The 24,851-nt window shown below is 40.8% G+C and overlaps 1 protein-coding gene across 12 annotated transcripts in view; it reads right to left on the bottom strand.

The window, feature by feature from the left end:
* The window catches only part of PARD3B (par-3 family cell polarity regulator beta), a 665,445-nt gene that overhangs the window by 314,704 nt on the left and 325,890 nt on the right, over window positions 1-24,851 (bottom strand). For 11 of the 12 annotated variants that reach the window (XM_045032213.1, XM_045032216.1, XM_045032214.1 and 8 more), the window contains 2 exons: window positions 20,947-21,038; window positions 4,145-4,231 (listed from right to left, as the gene is read on the bottom strand). In XM_045032213.1, the coding sequence (XP_044888148.1) occupies window positions 4,145-4,231; window positions 20,947-21,038 (179 nt within the window). Of the gene's footprint in view, window positions 1-4,144; window positions 4,232-4,358; window positions 4,468-20,946; window positions 21,039-24,851 lie in introns of those variants that run through there. The other variant, XM_045032225.1, reaches the window with a different exon arrangement.

Below are 24,851 nucleotides of genomic sequence, written 5' to 3'. Positions count from 1 at the left end.
AGTGCTAACCGCATTAATCAGGGGTTGGAGAAAGGGAGGGGGAAACCAGCCCCATCCTTCCAGACAAAACAGTAGGATAGAATTTATGCAGGATAGATACATGTTAACAAATAAGATGGAATCAATTACAAGGAAAAGGTTAAAGTTAAGTGCAAAACAGTGATTCTAATTATACTAGATCAAAATACAGAGACACTGCTACAAGGAATTGGAAGCCCATTTCTGCGGACGAAAGGATGACGTGCACAAGGAACAATCTCTTTCTAGTCAAGTCCAAAGAAACCAAGAAATTAGGCTAATCTTGCCTGAATTGAGGCCTAGGATTTCTTGAACCGCTGCAAACCACAGTGATCCAGGTGGAGGGGCAGTGTGCATTTGTTATTAAAATTTTGAAAAGCCCTCGCCAGGAGATCTGGGTTGTATTCCTATGGACTTCCTATACATTGTTTCTCAAGTCAATTAAATCCCCACTGACCCACAGTTTCCTCATTTCCATGACAAATGAGATCAATATTAATTTCCTACCTCACAGGGGTATTGTGAGGTTTACTACATTAATATTTGTAAAGTGCTTTCAGAAGCTCAAACAGAAAGTGTTGTAGAAGTGCAAAGTAAATTACATAAAGAAGAGTCAAACTTCTGCCTTAGAGAGGCTGATGTCCTTCCCATAGCATGCTAAGCACTATGCTAAGCACTAAATCAGCAAATGGGAATGATTTCAGGTAGAAAACTGTACTTGCTTGAGACTGGATTAAAAACCTGGGGTGTCACGGAGACTAGTCTAACATTCCATGTAATTGAAGACTTTGTGCGTACACAGACCCCTTATAATCCTGTTTTTATGCATTAACCTACACATACCATAACATAGATGACATTTAGGATATGTCTACACTGCAATGTAAGCTCAGGGTTCGAACTCAGGCTCAAGCCTATCTTCATCCTCCATCTACACACAAAATCGTGCTAATCCAGGGCCTGGACCCAGAGTCATAGGACCCCACAGGGGTGGTGGGTCCAAACCTGAGTCAAGTCAGACCCTGGGTCCAATCCCTATTGCTCTGCAGTATATATGCAGTCTTAGTAGACTTGAGCACTGGGAGATCCCACAAAGGATCCCACAATCCCATGGAACAACTCTCTCTTCCTTTGGACAATCAAGTTTGGGGGACAGTCAAGTTTTTCCACGCTCCACCACAAACCAAGGGCTAGAGCGGCCACATTTCGGGAGGGTGCTAGGAAGTCTGGGATATGGTTGGTTGGATTTGAGTCTGCGTACCGCATCATGGACGTCGGAGCCCCGAGTTAGGCCTGGGTTAGAAAATTTCCAATCTACAGTTGACAATCAATGTAGATGCTCCAGACCTGGGTTCTCTAACCCAGGATCTACTGACTTGGGTTCCACTAACCCTAGGCTTACATTATAGTGTAGACATAGCCTTAGAGGCCCTTTTCACCGCTTCACTCAGTAAAGTACCAATCGGGTACTTCGCTGCTCCAGCCGGCCCGCAGGTTTGTTTGTCCCCCCCCCACCCCCTTCGCTGCTCCGTCAGGCCCACAGGTTTGTTTGTGTCCCTCGCCCTTCAGTGCTCTGGCTGGCCCACAGGTTTGTTTGTCCCCCGCCCCCCTTCGCTGCTCCGGCCGGCCCGCAGGTGTTTTCTTGCTTTGGGCAGCAAAAAAGCCAGCCCTGGTACCAATATATAATTTTCAACTTCACAGTTCCTTTACACCAGTACTAGTCATCTGATTTGTATTTAAATCCACTAAGTAACAGAACGGCAAAAAGATGAGAGTTTTGTTTATCTACAAACCTTTTTAAAAAAAAAAAAAGGGTGCGTTTTCCGCTAAGGAGCATTACTAGATTGGAATTTTGCATTGTAATAAATTTGTCATGTAGAAGATCCCCTAATAACATTGTAGTGTATGAAAGAAAGCTTTTTATTTGGGGGCAGGCAAAATTTGACAATTTCCATGAATACCAATAGAAACAGCCAATTAGCTGCAACCAAGGAGTTAAATATTACAATTGAATTTCAAATAATTACATTAAGATTCAATCTAGTAAAAATAAGGAAATTAAAGAAATTGAAAAATAAGTCTGTTGCTGTGATCTTAACTAATCCCACTGTGCCCAGAGTCAACAGCCACCTAGAACTACAAGATCACTGACTGGCCTGATATTCTCCATATGTGCTGCATTATCTGGACACATGGGTCGAGTTAAATATACTGAGACAGCCTAACCTAATTACTTCATAACTTTTATTGTATGAAGTCTCAACTTTAACATCACGTTAATGTGATTTTTAAATTTAATTTCTTTTCTTTTATGGTAAGTCTAAAGTGCAAAGAAAATGAAAAATTATTTCAACTAGTTATTGTTGCTCAATTGTATATTAAAGCCTAAGTGCCAAGTATTTTGCTTAAACTCATTCTGAAAAAAACAAACAGACCAGGATTACAATGAAACATTATTCCTAAATGTTATTCACTGAAGATGAATACCTGTATTAGTGTAATATCAAAACTGGTATTTTCTAATAAGAATAGTAATCTACAAACTGTTACAACAAAAATACCAGTCAAGGCGGATGGCCAACATGCTTGATCAAACCTGCCCTGTCATCAACAGAAATGGAAAACGCTTCTTTTCCTTCTTGTGTTTTGATGAATTATGAAATGTATGCACTAGTCCCTGTTTGATTAAATAACAGGAACAAGTGGTTAAACCATTCTGGTATTTTACAAAAGACACCAGTACAATTCTGCCAAGTGTCATTAGAATTTCTCAAGACAACTGGGTAAACACTCAGCCTGTCTGTCAAAAAATAGCTTGCTGTAAGCCATGCTCCACAGCATTTGTAAACAAGAATATTAACATGCACAGAAAGTAGGCCAAGAGGAGCTCTGCTGGTTATTCAGTGAATTCTTTTAAAGATACCCTAAGCAGTTAGAATTCAGCATCACAAGTATTGCAGTAATATTAAATTACTGATAATATTTTGCAATTTCATGGTGCCTTCCACCTGAGGATCTCAAAGAACTCAGAACTCCTGACTTCCAATCCTTCCTCCTGAAATAAGGTGATGACATTTTTTTCAAGCAGCAGATGGTCAACCTGATTTTTGATTTGGCAACTAAAATACCCCAGTTGAATTTGAGTCCATCTAAAGTCTCAGATCCTGCTGAGAAAATATTCACAAACAATATACTACCTGAAAAGAAACAAATACCACTTTTTTCTCCTCACTTTAACATTCTGAAAATCGATGTTAAGAAACATTTCTCTTCCTGATTAGACTGTGACCTTTTTTAAAAAGTTTGTAATTATAATTGGCCTAATACTAGAAGCAGCCATTTTACTATAAAGTGATGCCATTTATGACACTAGCAATTTTCCATCCCTGTCACAGGGTTCTCATACTGACAGCACTACAAATTAGCTCTTTGGCAGAAACCTCATATGTCAAATTTCAGTCCAGAGAAAATTTTTACATCCGAGTTACATAACTAGGAAAATGGGGAGCTATAATGAAAATGCTGACATATGCTCAACTACAGTACATCAATATGAACTTTCCACTATGGTAATCTTTTGTGATCTCAATAAACTATGTTTAATAATTTACAATTAAAATAATCTTACCATGCAAAAGTAAAGTCCATGGTATAGTACACATTTTGTAAATGCTAAAGAACCTAATTTGAAAGGTGACTTGAAAAAAAAATTAAGGAAGAACTGACAAGCGAGTCATTTTGACTTTTCTATGTCTGCTCTGCTATTTAGCAATAAGGAGTCGGGGAGAAAAATCCAACTGGACAGAAAAAACACCTTTCAAGAAGTACAATAATCTTAACTAGAGACCATGTTGCCATGTTTTCATTCAGAAAAAAAAATGCAGAGATCCTTGAAAGTACAAACATTATGTACATATAACAGAAATGAGTTTTGTTCTCTGAATATACACACAGAACCAAATAGACGTCAGTGAAGGAATACAGTATATTGGGCTTGGTTATCCGCTGTTAAAAAACAGTTTTAGCTCCCCCTCATGTTTTCACAGTAGAGATATTTTAAGAGAAATAAACACAGCTGATGCCTTTTTCATTAACATGCTTCTCTAAAATATGGAAAACATCTTACCTTCCACTCAGAGATGAAAAGAAGGGTACTACATGTATCCCCAGAGGGCCACCTTCCCCAGAAATCTCTACTGTTCTTGTCATATCACTAAGAAAGAGGGAGCAAAAACACACATGAAGCTGTACTAAGGAACACATGAGAAATATCTATAAAAAAACACATTACGGCAGACAAGAAAGGCAGTCAAAGAAATTAAATGCAGAACTCAATGTACATGAGAGATATTGCAACTGGAAATGGCTGACATCTTTTTGACTTTGTGGATGAGAATTTATATGTTTTGAATGAGAAAGGAAAACATTACATTAGTTATCTACATGGGGAAATTGACTGGTATAGCTACTGCAGAATGAGCTTTAGCTTCCCGTGTGAGCACTCTATTCTGGAATAAAAGTTGTTTTATTGCAGGATAATTGTTGTTCCAGAATAAAGTGACTTATTCCAGAACAGAATATCCACACAGGGAACTACTGCAGAATAGCGTGACTGAAATAGCTATTTTGGTCAATTTCCCTATGCAGACAATCCCTGAAGATGCATACCATAGTTTAAGGATATCAAACCAATACAAAAAACAGTCAAAATGTAATTACAACAAAGTGATCCATACACTCTGTCCTCAATTACATGCATGCAACCCTACTGACATAGAATGAGCACCTCTGAAGACACAATTTGGCCCACTTAAATGGGAAATATTTCCTTCCTGAAAATTTTTGAGATCCTCTATGATGGTTCAGATGTGGGATATAGTACCTCCCTGCTAGCTGCTGGAAATGACGTTAATATTTTTTTTGCTGCTTGCTGGCTCAATGAGAGTCACATGAAACTCGCTTACACAATATCTTGAAACACATGGCTTCTCCATAGGCATTAAAATGTAAACGATACATAAGCAGTTGCTAATATGAAAAAAGAAAGCATTTGGATTGACATAAAATCTCAAGAAAAATAATCAGGTAGAAAAAATTTCCCACTCTCTTTGCCAGTCTGATTTCCATTTCCTTATGCCATCTAAAGTGTAGGAACCTCCAAAAACAGTGTTGAAAAGAGCAGAACTGAAGGCTCACCATCTAACAAAAGTCTGCTGGATATTTCTTCAACCTTAAGCAGATCCAAATTTAATCAGACAACAAGAAGTTACATTAACCAATGGATGTTAATCCACTGTTTAGAGAAAGTGTGACGCTAAACCAAGGGGGCCACTCCACATATTGCCAAGAATGAGTCATCCACCTTCTTTGACCAGGAAAGGGACACTGATTGCAAGTGAGCGTTGACAGATTTAGGCATTTCTTTTCCCTTAATGAAGTAAATTTCCTGGTTAAGATTCTTTATTCAATTGCATAATGATGACTTGGAAGCAACTTGATTTAGAAATTAGGCTGGTTTGCTAAAGATAATGTAGAAATGAAAAGCTAATTAATATAGCCTTGTCACATGATCTTTTGCAACTTTGTTTTTCAACACAGCTACTGCTAAAATATATTCTGTTTTAAAAAATGCATACTCTCTAAAAATGGAATGGAGAGCACTTAAAAAAAATCAAACCCAAAATAAATATCTTCTATGAAATACTTTATCTTATGTGGAATTTTATTTCTATAGCAGTCACAAGCAATAGACTTTCAAAATGTCTGCTTTATTTTGCTACATATTTTCCTTCTTTTTCTTTACCTCACCTTCAAGATTTAGACAGAGAGGGATGGATTGTCAAAGTATTAGTATAAATTCATGTAGAATTTCTAGGTAATTAATAGACTGAATTTAACTGATGAAATTGTTCAGAAAAAATAATGTTTGATCAGAACTACTGTCAAAAACTCCAATAAAAATTGTGTGTGGGGGGAAAAGTTTGGTTAATTTTTTTCAGTTCCATTCAGACTTTCCTCCAATTCCTGCTTTCAGATAGAAGTGGAATCACCAAAATACTAGAAGACTACTTTTCTGATATTCTAGACCTGTTCAGAACCAAAGAACACCAAGAAATTAAGCTGCTGACTCCTACAGACCCAAAAAAGACAACCACAAGAAGTGAATTTGGTATTTGATTTGTAGAGGGAAAATTAGCAAGAATTACAGCTCTCTCCAAGTAACTCCTATTTTGTTTAAGTTCTATGGGCTAGGGGTTGTCTTCCTGTTCTTTCTGTGTATTATAGAGGAATATTGTGAGGGTAATCATGACAGATAGGGTCTGTCACCTTAAATTAATATATTTACCGTTAAAAACTTAGGCTCAAAGCCAATGAAAACATACACTTTTTTTTTTAAGTCGAACATAACAACAAATTAACAGAAATGCAAGGTTTTTAAAACAGGAGATGGACAACTTGTATATTAATGTCATCATTCCACAAACACTTAAGCATGTGCTTAACAGTTACGCATATGCTGAGTATTTGCAATATTGAGGCCTAAAACAGGAAGAGCACATTTCATATATGCACTAGGAAAAAATACTTTAAACCATTTTTTAAACCAAAAAGTGATCACTGGTCCTTATCTAATTGAATTTTTACTCCCAGATAAACAGTTTGGTTAAGAGAAAGTTAAAGATGAGAAGATATTACTCTTTAGAACAACATTAATAGACTGTTATGACCAAATTCTGCTTTTCGTTAGACCTATGAAAATGCCACAGTGCAAGAACAGAAAACAGTTCTTTATAGGTTTAAAAATCCTGAAGAGCAGACACTCAAGAAATTTGCAATTAAACTTCCAACATCTTCCCTATATACGTGTGCACCCTGTACCCACAGTCTGGAGTAGCTTGCTGTCACTTAGAGCAGTGTTTTTCAAACCGTGGGTCGCGGTATGGGTCGCAGTACTGGGTCGCAGCATGTAAGGCACTGGGTTGCCTTGCTCTGGTCAGCACCGCCGACCAGGACATTAAAAGTCCCGTCAGCGGTGCTGCCCAGCCAAGGCAGGCTAGTGCTTACCTGTTCTGACACCACACTGTGCACCGGAAGTGGCCAGCAGTGGGTCCAGCTGCTAGGCTTCTAGACAGGGGGGCCACAGGGCTCCATGCACTGACCTCGCCCCGAGCACCGGCCAATGGGAGTTGGGGGCGGGGGCGGTGCCTGCGGGCAAAAGTTGCGTGAAACCGCTTGCACACTTCCGCCTAGGTTGCTGTTGCTGGCACGGTCCATGGTGCCAGGACAGGCGGGAAGCCTGCCTCTGCACCCCGGCTGTGCCGCTGACCGGGAGCAGACAGAGGTAAGTCCGCACCCCAACTCCACGCCCCAATCCCCTGTCCCAGCCCTGAGCCCCTGCCTCAAACCCAGAACCCCTCATCCCCGACCCCACCCCAGAGCCTACACCACCAACCTAGAGCCCCTCCTGCCTCCTAACCCCCAGCCCAGAGCCTCCTCCCACACCCAACCCCTCATTCCCAGTCCCACCCTGCAGCCCTCACCCTCCAACCTTCTGCACCATCCCTGAACCCCTTCCATACCTCAAACTCCCCATCCCCAGATGGGTCACGGGCATCAACAATTTTCTTCAACAGAGTCCCCAGAAAAAAAAGTTTGAAAATCACTGCCTTAGAGTATATGAATTACAACAGTGTACTCTTCCACACGTCCAGTCAGCCTGTCGTGGAGAGAAGGGATCTTTGGGTACTTTAAAGACGGGTGCTTACAGCCTTCACATTCAGGCCCTTGATTGAAAGGGGATCACAATTTTGTCAACAAGCAGTATATAAGCTGATACTGAGGAGGAAAATGCAATAGGTGTATCTCTGCCCCTGCAGATTATATCATATCACTTGGTGAATAACCTGAGGGAGGGTAGAGAGCAGTAGTTAGAAATTTTGCTGAAATAGCTTTTAGAGCTTATGATCACATGAATGAGCCCCAAATTTCAGGCCTCAGAAATTAACGAATTTCACAGGCATAGCTACATATAGTAGACTGTGGGGCTCACAGCAATTACAAGCTCTGCTGACAATGTGCTCACAGGCCTTATAAATTCTTGACAGCTGAAGTTTAAAAATTCAGAGAGAAAAAAAGTTTTCCCACAAAACAAGAACCCAGGAGTGGACCCACAGGAGAGGGTCTTTATAGACTCTGCGCCACCCAGTGTACATAGAAGGGTGAAGGCTCGGAAAACGGGTAAGCAAGCACTACCATCTCAGTGGAGCCAGGGGGAACCACCCTCACAAAATGTTTGTGATGTTTGATTGCTTTGCCTTGACCATGTTTTAAACCCATCCTACATATCTTGAGCATTTTAAAATATTTGTAATTGAAAGAGCAGGTCTGGCCCAGTAAGTCAGAACAGCAACAAATGGGAACTTTGGTTTATGGAATGATGCATGGAATGTGCATCTGTGTGCTGCCTTTCTAGGTTCCATAGCACCAGTTAGGCCTATTACAGTCCTCATCAGACTTTCAACCTCATTTCTACACAAAAAAGTACAGATTATTTTGCGTTTTATGAGAATTTAACAAGCACTTTTTTAGATGTTCATTTGAATCAAACTTGGCAGCCTTTCAAGGTTCGCCTCTCACTATCATATTTAGGATAATTTAAGTATGTGCTTGTGTGTCTCTAAGTCTACTGTGCTAAATCTACTACAGTGGTCTATACTAAAAAGAGAATATCTGCCTGATGCTACCATACTGTGGTAGCTGAGACCAGAATCTGACATACCATGGACCAAAGGTGCTATTATTATTTACTATTTAAATTCTTCATTGCTCAATGTTTATTGATCTCTGCCAGATCCTTTACAGTCCATCACATTGGTCAAGATGGGCTTCCAAGCACACTGTTAAAAATGCTGATGAGTATTGTTTAAAAAAATGTAGCAGCATGCGTGCCCCATAGTTCCTCTGAAACACCAAGGGCAAAAGTTCCCAAGTTAAGGCCTAATCTTAGGTGCTTAAGTGCATAGCCTGATCTTCAGAGTTGCTGTGTAACTACAGTGCCTTTGTAGCCAGATACCTGAATCTCCCGCCTGCCATTAACCCCCCAAAAATACTATATTAGGAATTAATGTTTTGTGAAATTTAAAATGGGAAAATTAACCTGATGAGTTCTTAAGATAAGGCATTCTACACAAACTTTTCAGAAAAACACAGACAACTGATCTGGACTGCTGTATGGGATTTGTTCAGAGACAACTAATGAAGCCTGTTCTTTTTGACTTGCATTAAGTTAACGTGAGGACCCGTGCCTTGACGGAATTTCCTTCCTGCTGGGGAGTCTGATGGATTGGACCCATATTTGGCTGTTTGCCTCAGGACGTGATGGGGAAGTTGTTATGTCCTAGGGGCAGCCGGTGTAGGAAGCAATCACTTGAGGCCAGAGAGCAGACAGCTAACCAAAACCTCCATTTTATTTACAGAAACAGAGAGCTCACTCAGCCGGTTGAAACCGGCTGAGCTATCCCTTAATAGTCTAACTCAGTTGCCATAGTAACAAAACCCATGACAACCAAATACACAACATATTCCTCCCCCCCAATAAGAACATCCCCTAAATAAAACACACACTAAACTAGAGAAGGAGGGTAGACTGCCTCCATTCCCGGCTAAACCCTGGGGATTATTTTGCCCCATAACCGTGGGTTCGCCCTAACTAAAGATCCAGCCGATGGGGAGGCCTTATGTCTCTAGGTGGATTACGGCGAACTTCTGGTGTTGTTGCACCCGAAAGTACTAGGGGCTCAGGGTCCGCAGCACGAATAGGTGAGGAGGTGGTATCAGCTCGTGCTGGGCAAAGGGGTATCTCAGCTGCTGGCAGTAATGGAGGAGAACAGTCAGGAACAGGTGACTCATGATTCGATGTCTCACCAGGAGGGGTGAAGTCAGACCCCTCAACTGCAGATGGGTCCTGAGGACTGGCATGACCTGGCAACAGCTGATCTACATGTCGCCGCCAGGTAAGATTCTCTGCAGTCCGGACTGTATAGGAAACAGGTCCTGTTTGAGTGATGACTGTGGCCGAGACCCATTTAGCTCTGGAAGTATAATTCCGAGCCAAAACTGGCTGCCCTGGGCTAAAGGTTCGGTCTTTTGCTCTGGGTGCCCGTCTGATTACTTGATATTGCTGCTGATGTTGCACAGTTTGTCTGGGTTCAGAAGGTTTCAGCAGATCAAAGCAAGTGCGCAGCTGTCGTCCCATCATTAGAAAGGCTGGGGAAGCCTGGGTCGTAGCATGAGGTGTGTTTCTATAGGAAAGTAAGAAGGTATCCAGACGCTTTTGAATGGAGTGTTGTCCCTTTGCTGATTTCAAAGCGTTTTTCATTGTCTGCACAAATCTTTCAGCTAATCCGTTGGTGGACGGATGATATGGTGCTGACGTGATGTGTTGTATCCCATTTGCCTTCATAAAATTTTGAAACTCCTGAGAGACGAACTGCAGTCCGTTGTCGCTCACAAGTTGTTCTGGCAGACCAAAACGACTAAAGAGTCCTCGTAGTTTTTGGATAGTACTCTCTGCAGAAGTGGACTGCATTATAGAGACTTCTGGCCATTTAGAATGGGCATCTACTGCCACCAAGAACATGCTTCCTTCAAGGGGGCCAGCAAAGTCAACGTGAATACGTTGCCACGGGTTTTCAGGCCAGTCCCATGGGTGTAGGGGTGCCCACTGGGGTGCATTTCTTACACTCTGACATGACATACAAGCTTTTGCCTTCTCTTCAATAGCACTGTCCAATCTAAGCCACCAAAAATAGCTTCGTGCAATTTCCTTCATGCGCACTATTCCACAGTGACCGGAATGTAGCTGTTCTAACATCTGTAAATATGCTTGACTCAGATCAATCTTACTGAACTTTTGTCCCCCAGCCAGGCCTGCGAAGAGGTCATCGATGCGGGGAAGCGGGTATTGCTCTGCACACAACACTGGGTTGACAGTGACTTTAAAATCACCGCAAATCCGGAGAGAGCCATCTTTCTTCACTATTGGAACGATAGGAGTGGCCCATGAGCTATGGGTAACTGGTATTAGGACTCCATTGGTGACCAGGCGCTCCAGGGCTGCTTCAACTTTTGGCCTGATGGCATATGGCACAGTTCGGGCTTTCAGATATTTTGGTGGACTGCCAGGTTTAATGTTCAATGTCACAGTGATTCCCTTCATACTTCCCAAATCATCTCCAAAAACAGCAGCATGTTTCCTTAGTATAGGGGTTAGACAGGTTTCTTCTTTAGTCATGCGGTGCACTTCTGCCCAGTTCAGCTGAATCTTCCCAAGCCAAGACCTACCCATTAAGGCTGGGTAGTCACCTCTCACCACAAACAGTGGCAATTTAGCCGCCTGTCCATTGAGCTCCACCTTAACATCAATAGTGCCCAACATGGGCACAACTTCACCTGTATACGTCTTAAGAACAGTTTTTGTTGCCTTAAGCGGAAGATGCTGTAGCTTTTCCTTATACACAGTCTCAGGAACCAGCGAGACAGCTGCACCGGTGTCTAGTTCCATGCGTATAGGTTTGCCCTCCAATAAGGGGGTTACCCAGTATTCATGTGAGCCCGCTGCCAAAGACAAAACATGCAGTGGCACTTCCTCTTGTGAGGAGGTGTCACCTTGATCATCCTGGGTCTGCTCTAGGGTATGCAAGGTTCCTCTTTTTGTCGGCCAGACCACAGGCCTCTTTTTCTTTTGTTTACAGGCATACTCAATGTGTCCCTTTTTGCCACAGTGTCGACACACCAGGTCCTTACACCAGCATTCTGATGCCTGGTGACCCAGCTTACCACAGCGGTAACATTCTTGACTCTGCACCGTTTTGTGGGTCAGTTCTTGTGACACTTTTTGCACCCTAGGGGATGCACCGATGTATTGTGCCTCCCTTGTAGCCAGTTCCATGGAGACAGCAATATCAACAGCCTTCTGTAATGTAAGCTGAGCCTCTGTCAGTAGGCGCTTCCGTATAGCTTCACTGCAGAGGCCACACACTAACCTGTCACGCAGGGCATCATTTAACATCTCTTTAAATTCACAGTGTTCTGCTAGCTTTTTTAAAATGGCTACAAATTGTACAACTGTTTCATCTTCCTTTTGGTCTCTTTTGTGGAACCTATATCTTTCAACAATTACCAGTGGTTTTGGGGAGAAATGAGACCCCAGGATTTCCACAATGTCACTGTAAGATTTAGTCTCAGGCTTAACAGGGTGTAGTAAGCTGCGTAGCAGAGAGTAGGTTTTAGCCCCTACAACAGTTAAGAATATTGGCACCTTCTTCGCTTCTGTAATGTCATTTGCAATACCAAAAAGCTCAAAACGCTCAGTATACACATGCCACTGCTCTGTATTCTCATCAAAAGGCTCCAGGGGCCTGGTCAGAGTAGCCATGATTTTTAGTTTCACTTTCACAGTCAGTGCAAACAAGCAGCTTTTTTTCTTTGTTTGGTCTTTACCTTGACTTCTACTTCCTTTCTGTTACTGGAGCAGCACCAGGATCCCACCCTCGTCGCCAGTGTTATGTCCTAGGGGCAGCCGGTGTAGGAAGCAATCACTTGAGGCCAGAGAGCAGACAGCTAACCAAAACCTCCATTTTATTTACAGAAACAGAGAGCTCACTCAGCCGGTTGAAACCGGCTGAGCTATCCCTTAATAGTCTAACTCAGTTGCCATAGTAACAAAACCCATGACAACCAAATACACATCAGAAGTATCCCCAATCTCAGCTGAAAGAAGCCTCCCTCCAGACTGAGGACAGGAGAAAAATCATCTCATTCAACTGTACGTGATATTGTGTGTAACCCAACAAGCAGCAACAAACTGAATAAATAAGGTAACAGTCAAATACCCAACATGCTATTTACTTATTCCTTTGGCTCCGGTACAGTTACAGCCTTGTCCAGGCTGTGCGCCAAATAATCCTTAGCACAGGCCGAACTTGGTGAGGCAGCATTTCTTGGGCTGATAACTATAAATTCCATGAAAATTGGTAGAAGGAAAAAAATGCAGATTATGAAATTGCTGCCTCTGGAATTGAATTCTCCAGAACAAGTAGGAATGCAGTGTTGCAATCCTGAGCACACCCTGTGGAGGCTACAGTGACCATAAATGAGAAGCAAAGGAAACATTTACTCCCAAATACAGGGAGGTTAAATGTACTTACTGAACTGTGCTTTTCATCCCTTGTTTGTATTACTAAAGCATATCCGGCCATATCAACTGCTGTGAGCATTCCATAAGGGAAAACATCCACAAGGTAAAGCACCCCCAAACACAGGCTGTGCTGTTTGTTTGGCAAGCACAGGGTTGTGCTTTTTCAGGGGCAAAAAAATGATCTGTGCCCAATTACTAATGGGAATTTCAGAGGAAGCATAAATATTTTTATCCATATAGGGAATGTACATGGTTCTGACCCAATATTTTATTTAGATATTATACTAATTTATTTGCATATGCTAATTAAATTTCTACACCAAACCTGGAATTTTTAAAAGCTGCCACCTGACGCTCACTGGGTGAGAGAGTAAACTGTCCCCAGGATGTCAGCATCTGCTTCTAGTAGTGGTTCCAACAGACTCAGTCAGAAGACAAATTGATTTTTTTTTTTAAACCAGAGATGGTCAGAATCAAACCAAAATGACATAGGACCCGAAAGGAAAGACTGGATGGCGATGCTAGGTGGGATGAGTGCTGTGGAAGGTAAAGGGAAAGATCTTAACAACAGTAAAAGGTAATGGAGAATACATTGTCATGAGATGAAGAAGGCAGCTGAACATTCAGAAGATGGTGTCGGAGTTGCAGTCAGAGAGAGGAGGACCACAAATTCGCCCCACCCTACAAATGAATTGCCACCAAAAAAAAGGAAAAATAAATATATTAAATGTGAAAGAATTGAAGAAACCTCCAAAATCACTTTTAAAAAGAAGCCTCACCTTCCCCACCTCATTTATGTAACTTAAATGTATTTATCTAGGAGAGACTAAAAATACTGAGCACCAAAATCAAGAATCTGTCCACTAAAAACCGGGTTTTTTTTGCCTAATTCACATTAGATCAACTGCCTAAAAATGCAGAAACAAATCATACAGCTTGCCAGGCACCTGGTTTTAACAATATGCTCCACCTCTGCTTTCCAGGCTGTCATGATACAGCAAGACAAAGAAGAGCATAAGCAAAGTGAAGAGAGGAGCAGAAGGAAAGTGCAAGAGAGATGCTTTATTTATATATTCGCTGCGTTTAAATCAAGTGGGTCAAGGAACTGTGACCCTCGCCTCTGCAGAAAAGAAATAGAAGGCAAGAGAGAACAAGTGTAATTAAACACTTAATGAATTATCCATGCATGAAATATTCTCTGAATTCCAAGTAATCCAATGTTAATAAACTAAATATCTACTTTCAACTAGATTAGGTTTATTTTTCGTTAACAAGGTTATTTTTACTATAGAAAAACTTTATAAAATGAGGTCTGCAAAAACAACACTTCTGTTTCCACAGGGTGTGCCAAGGGGTGGAATTTCAGGGCTGGCGATAAATTCTTACTGAACTACTGTAGAGTCCAGAGATCCTTCTGCTAGCTGTAAACCCCTTCACTCAAGTAGATCCAGTCAGGAAAGGGGAATGGTAGTTTAGGAGAAATACCATATTTCTTCTGCACAAATGTATTATTGTTCTTGTATAACAATCTGTAAAATTGTGATCTGCATTCTAAGTAGCAAAATATGGATTTGACTTTAGTAAGTGTTTATTTTATACATGTTTATTGGAGCATTTATTACTGAACAATGCAATTTGGTCCTTCCCCTTTGACCATTATTTTCCCCACCTGCTATACAAAACAAAAACACCCGCTTCTTCCCCTGAATATCTTCATCCTGGTAGCAGATCCAAAATAAAAATGACACCTTCAAAAACTGCAAAAAATAGACCTACAGTGGATTGTAACAAACTCCAGCCTTCATACTGTATGTTAAAAAAAACCAAACACTCCCCTTCCACCCAAACAAACAGAAAACCTAGGAAGGGTCAGTGATCGAACACAGGTTCTCTGCCTGCAAGGTGTTGAATACCTTCAGTTCTTAAAAGAGTCTCAGAACCCTACAGGATAAGTAAAGTCCACAGGATATCAAAGCACCTTTACAGGGAAAGTGCTTGGACAGTCTAGGCAGATAAGGCCTCATCCTATGAGGTTCTTAGCACCTCCTGAAAGTGCTTAGCACATTCTATTTCTATTTTCATGAGATGCCACATAAATGTTCAGAGCTTTCAGTAAATGAACTGTTTTTCTTCAAATGGATTAGTTTTTCCTACCTCAATGAAGAGTATAAAACAAGTTGTCTGAAGCTTTTAACTTCAATTACAAAGTCATAAAATTTCAATCATAACATATGCATAAAGATTTTCAATTTATTTATTTTTACATTTGCATGACTCAAAATCACTGAAACAATTTTGCCACAGTTGAAAAAAAAAACCCAAAACAGTTTGTGAATATAGTGAACAGTATTCAACAAGGTTTGGGTTCTGGTGGTTTTGGCAACTGTTTGTGGCGTTTGTTTTGAACATGTTATTTCAAAATACATCATTCTCATCTGACAGTAACAATTTAGAGTCTTGAACATTTAGAAAGGCCTCAAGAAAAACATGAGATACATTTAGACAATTAAAGAGAAAAAAACAGAAGACAGCAAAATATAAAAAGAAATAATACTTGCATATACAGGAAAATAATTGTTGCAGAAATAGCATAGCAAAAAGGATCTAATTTGAAACTTAATAAAAGACAACTATTTTGCTAATTTCTGGCAAGAACTATTATTATTACAAATATTGCTAATATTTTTAATATTTTCAGACAGTCAAATTGAGGTATTAGTAAGGTGGATAGTTTCTCTTCAGTACTCATCTCACTATTTCCTTTAGAAGTCAGTTGTTTAGAGAGCAAAGACTGTCAATTTTTTTAAGGTAGTCTTCCCCTTCTTTACTAAGGGAAAGCATGCATGACAACAAAGCAAAGCCCTTGAAATTTAAGAACTGAAATTTTGCTCCGAGTTTTTAATAGATTATAACCCACTGCTGGGTGAATTCCACAGAAATTGCAGGGCACCTTTGTTTTTTCAGGATGAAATAATCTAAAATGCAAGAAATTACCCCAGTACATATTTCCAAACTATGAGGAGAAGAGTTTCAAACTCCTCACTTTAATGTTTTGGGGAGAGGAAAAGTATTGTTTTTAAATACATCAAATCAATGTATTTAAACAAGTTTAAAATTGTGATATGCATGAACAAGGTATTTTCTGCCAGAAGATTAATTTAGTGCAGCTTTTTATCTGATTAGGATCCATTAGGATCCATTTCCTACTCCCCACTTTCAAATTTGGCCACCATTATCCTTGAATTCATAATTCCCAGACTGGATATGGTAGCCCACTGCATCTGTGACTGCAGGTAGAAGCAACACAGACAGAGTTTGCTACAAAGCATATCATCGCTTTGTTCTGGCCCCTCCATTGGCTCCTAATGTGCTTCCCCGGCCTGTTCAAGCTTTGATTTCAATGTTCAAAGTCCTCAATGGATCAAGACCAAACTACATCTCCTATGGCATATCTCCATCCATGAACTGCCAGAGAGTTTACAAAACTCAGGATGAATCATATAAGATCTGGAGATCAACTATTTTCATTCAATGGCTGTGAAATGAGCTTCCAGACAAAGTCAGACTAGTTCAGAGTTTGATCAGTTTATGGGCATGCTATAAAACCCTGCTATGTGTGAAAGTCTTCACACCACAACCAGAATGAGGTGCATGATACAGAGATTAAATGCAAACAAACAATATAGCCTTCTGTAGTAGTGGGAGAGAGAAGTGCAGAAGACTCCATGAACTACAGACCTCACCTTGTAAGTCTAATTTACTTGGGAGGCACCTCAATAATACAAAAAGACAAGTGATTGATAGCTGGAGATACACACAATTATGAAGAATCCTGAGTAGAGGCAAGGTCTTGGTTATCTTGATAAACAACATGTTGTCAAATAACAAGAACAATATGAATCAGGGAAGAAGTGACTTTATCAAAAACACACTGGGTACAAGCATAAGATAAGGACAACAATAATCATGAGTATATCGTGAGCAGGGCTTGATTAATCCCAATTACAAATTAATGGGATCAAGAGACATTAAAGAAACAAATGAATGCACAGATTTGGCGATGCATAATAATTACATCAGGTGAAACAGGCTGTAGCAGCCTTTCACTAAATTTTATAAAAAAAACATTGGCAACCAAGCTGACTAGGTTCAATACATGTCTGATGAACGCTAATCAGCAAGCATATAGCTTGGAGACCTGGCAGGTGCATAGCAAGCTGGAAAAAAAACCAAAAAAACTGATACCTCTTCACAACAACGTTACCATTCTACAAACAGACTGATGTCAGAAAGGATTTAAAAAGAAACTGGAAATTGCCATACTATCCAGATGATGACCAGGGCCCCAAAGAGGGAGGCTAAACAAACAAAACAAATCAGACAGATGGGCTGAAGACCAGGGCCTTCCCCACTGTTCCTTAAAAGAGGAGAAAGCCAGACACAAAGTGAAATGACAAAGACAGAGAAAGAAGGAGAAAGAAACAAAGCCGCATCTTTATCTTTATTGATAGGGCAAAAGGAATTGGTGATGTGCCCAAAAAAGAGAGATGATCTGGTAGTTAAGAACTGTAGCCTGGGTCTTGTGAGAGACAACAGACTTCCTGTGTGATCTCAGCAGGCTCTTACCATCTCTGTCTCAGTTCCCCATCTGTAAAATGGGGATAATAGTGCTTCCTTACTTCACATGGGAGTTGTAAGAATAACACATTAAACATTGCGACGGGCTCAGGTACTAGAGTGATGGGGACCATATAAGTATGACAGATAAATTAGATGAGAAATCCTCATGACTGTGCTGATTACAGTAAGGCAAATTTCAAGAGATCAAAAATCATGAGAGATTGGTGGCTATCTTGCAAGTTCAGCCCTATTGACAGTAATAGGAGATGGCGGTCATTCTGAATAAGGGAAAATTTGTGAACTGAAAGGCTTTCATCACGTTTTCCATGAGAGAGGTTAAAACACATCCCGAAATGGCTAGACATGATAAAAATCACAGAAGTTAGCAATACTGTGATTAGAAAACAGATTTCAAAACAAAGACTACTCAATAAGGAAGAAAAAGCATTCCATGAACAGACTGCCATATGTCCAGTGGGGTTCTAAAAAGAGTGTGAAACAGTGGTTAAATATCCTTGTGGCATCCTGTGTCGTCTACATCAGCGGTCCCCAACCTTTTTGGCACCAGGGACCGGTTTCGTAGAAAAAAAAATTTCCGCGGACCTGTGGGATGTTTTTGGGACGATTCAAGCGCATTACATTTATTTTTGTACTTTTATTTCTATTATTATTGTAATATATAATGAAATAATTATACAACTGACCATAATGCAGAATTAGTGGGAGCCCTGCCCCCTATCTGACCCCCACCCACTTCCTGCCCCCCCGACTGCCCGCCCCCCTCAGAATCCCCGACCCATCCTGCTCCTTGTCCCCTCACCATCCCCCAGAGACCCCCACCACCCTGGGACCCCACCCCTGCTCCCTGTCCCCTGACTGCCCCAACCCCTATCCCCCCCCCGCTGAGTCCTGACAGACCCCCCCGGAACACCCACAATCCAACCCCCCCATTCCCTGCCCCCTGACCGCCCCCTCCCTGTGCCCTGACTGTCCCCAGGACTCCCTGCCCCTTAGCCAACCCCCCTGGCCCCAGCCTCTTACCCCCGGCTCCCTCCTCACCCGGAGCCTCAGCGCCTCGCCCGACAGCTGCAGCGTGTCTCCGGCGGGGCCTGAGCTCCGTCCCGCTCCGAGCCACGTGGTGAGGGGGCGGGGCTGGGAGCTCCACGCCGAGCAGAGGGAGCTGAGCTCAGCCCGGAGCTCGCAGCCCCGCCCCCTCCCCAAGTGGCTCTGAAGGGGCGGGGCTCAGGGGCCCCGCCGGAGACACGCCGCTTGATGTGCTAGGGGTCGGTTCGCGGCCCGGTTCCTAACAGGCCACGGACCGGTACCGATCCGCGGCTCGGAGGTTGGGGACCCCTGGTCTACATGAATATACATCTATGCTGTAGGAAGGATAAGGAAATCTTTATTTAAATTTAGAGCACCATAAGATGGTACAGAAGACGTACAAAACAAACATGGAGGAAAAAAAAACAAGTTTACTGCTTCTAATAGCTTATTATCCAACTCTGCTAAAGTGTGAAACACGGGACAACAATTTAGCCACAAGAAGTTGGAGCCAATTTCAGAGCGAATTAGTGTAGTAAGCTTACATGAAAGAAGTGGATTTAAAGGAGGTATTTAAAAGCAGAAAATGGAAGGTGCTTAGTACACAGAAATAGTAGGTGATTCCAAGCACAGGAGCAGACTGAAGGAAGGCAAAGATGAGTGAGATGGCACAAAGTGGAGTGAGCAAAAGAGAGAAGAACAAAATGAAAGCAAAGATGTATGTGGGGATGAAGTTTTACACATCCTGCTCAGGGCTTTTAGTTCATACAGTTTTGACAACTGACTAGAAAATGCAAAATTATAGTAAAGGATTATTTGCCTTCACCAAAATTGAGTTGTTAGTTTGATTATGATATCTTAGCTGCCATGTTTATTTTCCAAATTACACCTTTTACTTCACAGTTAGGCAATGTACTGTCATAACTAGTTTTCTACAACAAAGCATTTTAACGGACACCAAATTATTTCACATTCTAAAAAGTGACTTCATAGTAGTATGATTCATATGAATAACGTCCCAAGATTAAAATTTAACTTGGCATAAGGACAGGTGAACACTAGCATGGAATAAAGCTCAGTCCTTAATGAAATTCAGCATGGCACCAATTATACCAGTGGAGGATCTGACCCACCTTGAAACTTGATGACTTTGATTCAGTGGGTTTACACAACGGTTATTTTTTGTTTTGATTCACATTTTGAGTTTTGCTTAGAATTCCAGATTGGAAGAAACCCAAAAAACTCAAAGTGAAAAAACACCTAGTTTATACCAAATCTTCCATGGTTTCCAATCCAAATTGTAAATCATCTTTATTTCACTCAAAACTTGGCCTAGGTTTACCCTTTCAGCAGTCTTTCCCAAGCAGTCAGAAAAACTAATCGACAATTTAGATCAGAACAACAGCGTTAGACTTCTGCACCAGTTATCTCCTGCCTAGTATAACTAAGGGAGAAAGAGGAGTTACTCATCTGATTGTCCTGGAGGAACAGGTCTCACAAAAGGTGCCTATGCAAATTTGCCTATCCTATATAATGGATGCTCTGGATATAGCATCTTACAGGTTATAAAAGTGTATCTACAAATATAATAAAAATTTCAAAAGCAACTGAAGGAATAACCTTAATAATAAAAAGAGAGATGGCATTTTAATCAAGAAAATTATCTACTTTTTGTGGGACATTGTGGATCAGAGAAGTGCTTATTTGTTTAGATACATGCACTCCACCATCTTAGTCTTTAAGCTGCTTGTGAAATTGTTTAAAAAGCAAAATATAAACATATAAAAAAGCAGCATATTTCTTCCTTCCCCTATATCCCACAACCAGTCAGAACATATAATACAAGTCAAAGTCATAAACATTCATCATCCAAGGTAAACGATACTCCCATACATAAAAGCACTTAAGTATGTGAGTGAAGTGAATTTTCAGGATGGAAAAGGGAAAAAGGAGGAAGGCACTACGATGATGAGCACGTGTACTTAAAATAAAAATGTAATTATCTTCTTGTCCTGCATACTGGCAAACGTATTCATTAATCAATATTAAACAGAAGGTGCTCATACCTGAAAGTGAACTTGGCCTTCTGAGATGTCAGCTGTTCAGCGTGCCCAGTGAGATCCATTTCTCCATCTTCAAAAGATAACTGTGTTGCACCCTATTGAGAGATTCACATTTTGAAACAAAATATATTTTCATGGATTTGAAACAATAGTTGTATGATATTTAAGTCTCCGCTTGAAATGGAAAACAAGAACAAGAAGTATCTCAGCATTCCCACTGGCAGTTGAAATGAGAGGTTCTGCTCTATATATAGAATGTGAGGCACTCTGCTGTTTCTCTGAGCACTTTGTATCTGAGGTGTTTTCCTTACGGAACAGAGTCCTTTGTGCTTACAATGACTTTCTGGTTTAATACTCTGGGAAGTCCATGATCATTATTTGCTTTCAGAAAGGATCTTTCAGAACTCAAATGCTAACATACTGTACAGTAATCAAGGCCACATGTATTATATGGTACATTAGGTCTATATTACATAGCAGCAATCTCCCCTGCCCACACTTACTTGGCTTGTTGAGGGATTTGGTAAGGTACCTCCCCTTTCATCTTGTGGTTGTGCCCTAATTCCTCATTTTCTTCCCCTTCCCTGAGTGGCTCATTCCCTCCCCAAATTTACATGGTCCATTGGTGACTCAGATATGCTCAGTGTCTGCCAGGTCAGGGTGGAAGGGGACCAGAGAGGAGGAAAACTGATTCTGCTGGAGCCCGGCTCACTTGACCATCTTGCCGCACAAGTCTAGATCTCCTCTACCCTCATGAGTCAGAGAGAGGCACAACATACTCATGTGGCCCCCACAGCACTCTCCAAGTTAAAGGGACAGTGCAGATGCTGCAGACTAGAGCTTGCATACCCAAAAGGCTGCTTGGAAACAGAAAAGGCCTTCTGGCTTCCCCAATGCCATTTGCCAGAGGATGAGGGCGAATGGCTGGAGGGAAAGGGTTGTGAAGAATCACCGAAACGCTGCAAGAAAGAAAGTACTCCATGGAGGTATAGTAGAGGTACTCTCTCTTATGCAGAGCTGGCCTGAAACTTTCACTTTTTCTGATCCAGAGCCACCTCCTCAGCCCATGATGAACTGGCTGGCTTTGAAGAAACCCAATAGCTTTGCCTCTTCTTCAGTATCTGCTTTGGCAAAAGCGCTATAGCAGGGAGAATATTTATGTGGTAAAAGCAGTTTTTTTGCAACCACCTCACAGAAAAGGACGTTACGCAGCCATTTGACCAGACACAATATACGTTGCACACAGGGACCTGACATTAATGCCAAAGCACTTTGGAAACTATTATTTAACTTTCTGTTCCAGAACCTCATGTTCTTTGTGTTTGCTTTTTCCTTTATTGGGAAAGGGAAGAGGTACCAAAGAGATAAGACCACTGTCAGCTTGTGATGTATTAGCTTTAATGTACTGTACTTCACTGTGACCCTCATGGCAATAATGTAAACAGAGTAGAATCCATAACAAAGACCTTCTCTGGAGAGGTCACCTCTGCCAGCTCTGTAACAGGAATATAGCTGGAAGATATAAATCTTCAGATGTCAACACACAAAGAATTCAATTCATTGTTTGATCTTAACCAGATAAAAACTAAAGTTAATTTTTATTTATTTATTTATTTATTTTTGGCAATGGCACACATTCTTCCAGTGTATATTCTTACTGTTACCAAGTTGTCTTCAGATAACCAGAGTGGCAAGGTTGTATACCGAATCTAAAAATACCAGCTGGATTGGTTATTCTATTTCTCAAAAATAAGAGCTTATGGCCTAAGAAGAAACTATATTATAACTTTCCATTTCTCAGAGAAATAGGACTTTGTAAAACTGGCATTGTTGGGGTCAATATATATGGTGTCTCGATTTCTATGACAAGTTGTTCAGTTTCTAAGTAACAAGGGGGAAAAAGATAGATTTTTTTTCTTGCAAACTAAGTTGGAATCAGTAGATCAAGCTGGGTTTTATCTTGTTCACAAACTATTTTGTAAGTGGAATCTAACATATCAACAGAATTGTTACCTAATCTGAACAGAATCCAGCTCACTCCAATGTAGAACAATAAAACCAATACAGCGAATAAGAACAAAAGCTATTTTTTTGTCATTAAAAGTAAGTAAATAAGACTGAGTACACAGAGGAGGCAGATATTTTGCAGTCATTTTCATAGTGAAACCATTCTTCAAGGGACAATTCTCTGATAAACTGTAAGAATTCCCTACTCAGTGTTATCTCATAAATTAACAATGCAATCTCAAACAAAGGATAAGTGATGCAAATCTGACACACACAGTCTCCAAGTGATGACTTCCACTTCCTAACAAATCCATCCTTGATGACAATAAGGTCCACAAGCAGACAAACTTCATTAACAGGAATATACTAGATCTAGCAACTCACTAGCAAAGCAAACCCTATAACAACATGGTAATACTGGTGCAGAAGAGGCTCTTGCCTTTGTATAGCATTGGCAATAGTAACAGGAATAGAAATATCAGAATTTGATCTCATACTGCACCTTTTACTCACAAGTATTCCTAGATTTTAAAGACATAGAGGACCTTTTGGATCACCTAATCTCCAGCATAACAAAGACCGTAGAAAGTCACCCATAATTTCTGCATCAAACCCAGTACTTCTGTTCGAGCTGTACTCTCGACTCAAAGACATAAGGCACTCAATCACAATAATTATTAGGAACTGACAAATAGTATGCACACAGCCTTACATATTAAAACCTCTTATTGAGAGAGGAAAGGTGGACCAGAACACTGAGTTTACATTCTGAGAAATGGAATGGAGTCTCTTGTTTCAGTGCGATAATCACCAGGAATGGACAGAAGGGAATTCCATGTAATACTGCAGCTAACCTGTAGAACTGTACTAGGTTAAGCCCATCACCTTCTGGCCCAAATGTGAGAATGCTAGCGCGTAAGCTTATGGCAACACAAGAACCATTAAAAAAATAACAAATAATCCCATAACAATGCTTCTAGGGCTGATTTTAGATTTTTCAACAGCAGCAGAAGTAATAACTGTGTCACCACATAATTTACTCAAAGTCAACTGACAGCATAATACAAAAGCACTACAGTTTGTAGTTTGCAAATAAAGAGTATAACATGCTAAATCATGTGGTGAAAGGAAAGTCATGAAATTGCACATATCTAAAAATAGAGAAAATATTTTTACTTTCAGCTTATTTAAGAAATTTAAAGAAAGTGCTGTTAAAAACATGTCTTTCAAATTAGAATCAGAAGGGAGAAAACAAACCTTTTGTAATAAAGTCAACTTTGAAACCTATCCTCTCGGCCAGTCCTCTACAAACACATATAATCCAAGTGCTTGAAAATTTCTTGTATTCCTTTTGCTACAGCTCTCAAATTGCGCACGCCTGCATGCGCCTGAGAAAGTGTGCAAACCATTGATTGATATATATTAGAAACCTCCCACCCCGAGAAGATGTACTATCATTCCTTCTCAACAAAAAATACCGTGTTTAGATTTTCTGTACATTAAACACAACACTGAAAAGATGTTAGAGATAACCAGGCAAACAGGTGTAAAAATGTTCCATTACAGAGCTAGCATGATAAAATGGCTACTTACCTTTTACTGTGATTCTTCAACAGCATTGTGTCTGCATAGTCACACTAGAGAGGAATGCATCCCCAGCCAAGCAATGCTCAGCTTCAGAAATATTCAGAGCTCAGATTATAAAAGGATCCCCAACTATCTCAATTCCTCCTGGTAAACCAAGAATGCTGTGAGATTAGTAGTTATGGGCAATGGGGAAGAAGGGTAGGCAGTGTGAAAATGCTGATACAAGACTCTTGAAGAGCTACAGTTATGACAAGTAACCATAACTTTCTTCTCGTGGCCCAGTCAATGGCAGATACACAGCGTGGTTTCCTACC

The sequence above is a fragment of the Mauremys mutica genome, chromosome 10, assembly GCF_020497125.1.
Source record: "Mauremys mutica isolate MM-2020 ecotype Southern chromosome 10, ASM2049712v1, whole genome shotgun sequence".
NCBI classification, from domain to species: Eukaryota; Metazoa; Chordata; order Testudines; family Geoemydidae; genus Mauremys; species Mauremys mutica.
The sequence above is the reverse complement of the archived record's forward strand: the minus strand, read 5'-3'. Positions and strand labels throughout refer to the sequence as shown.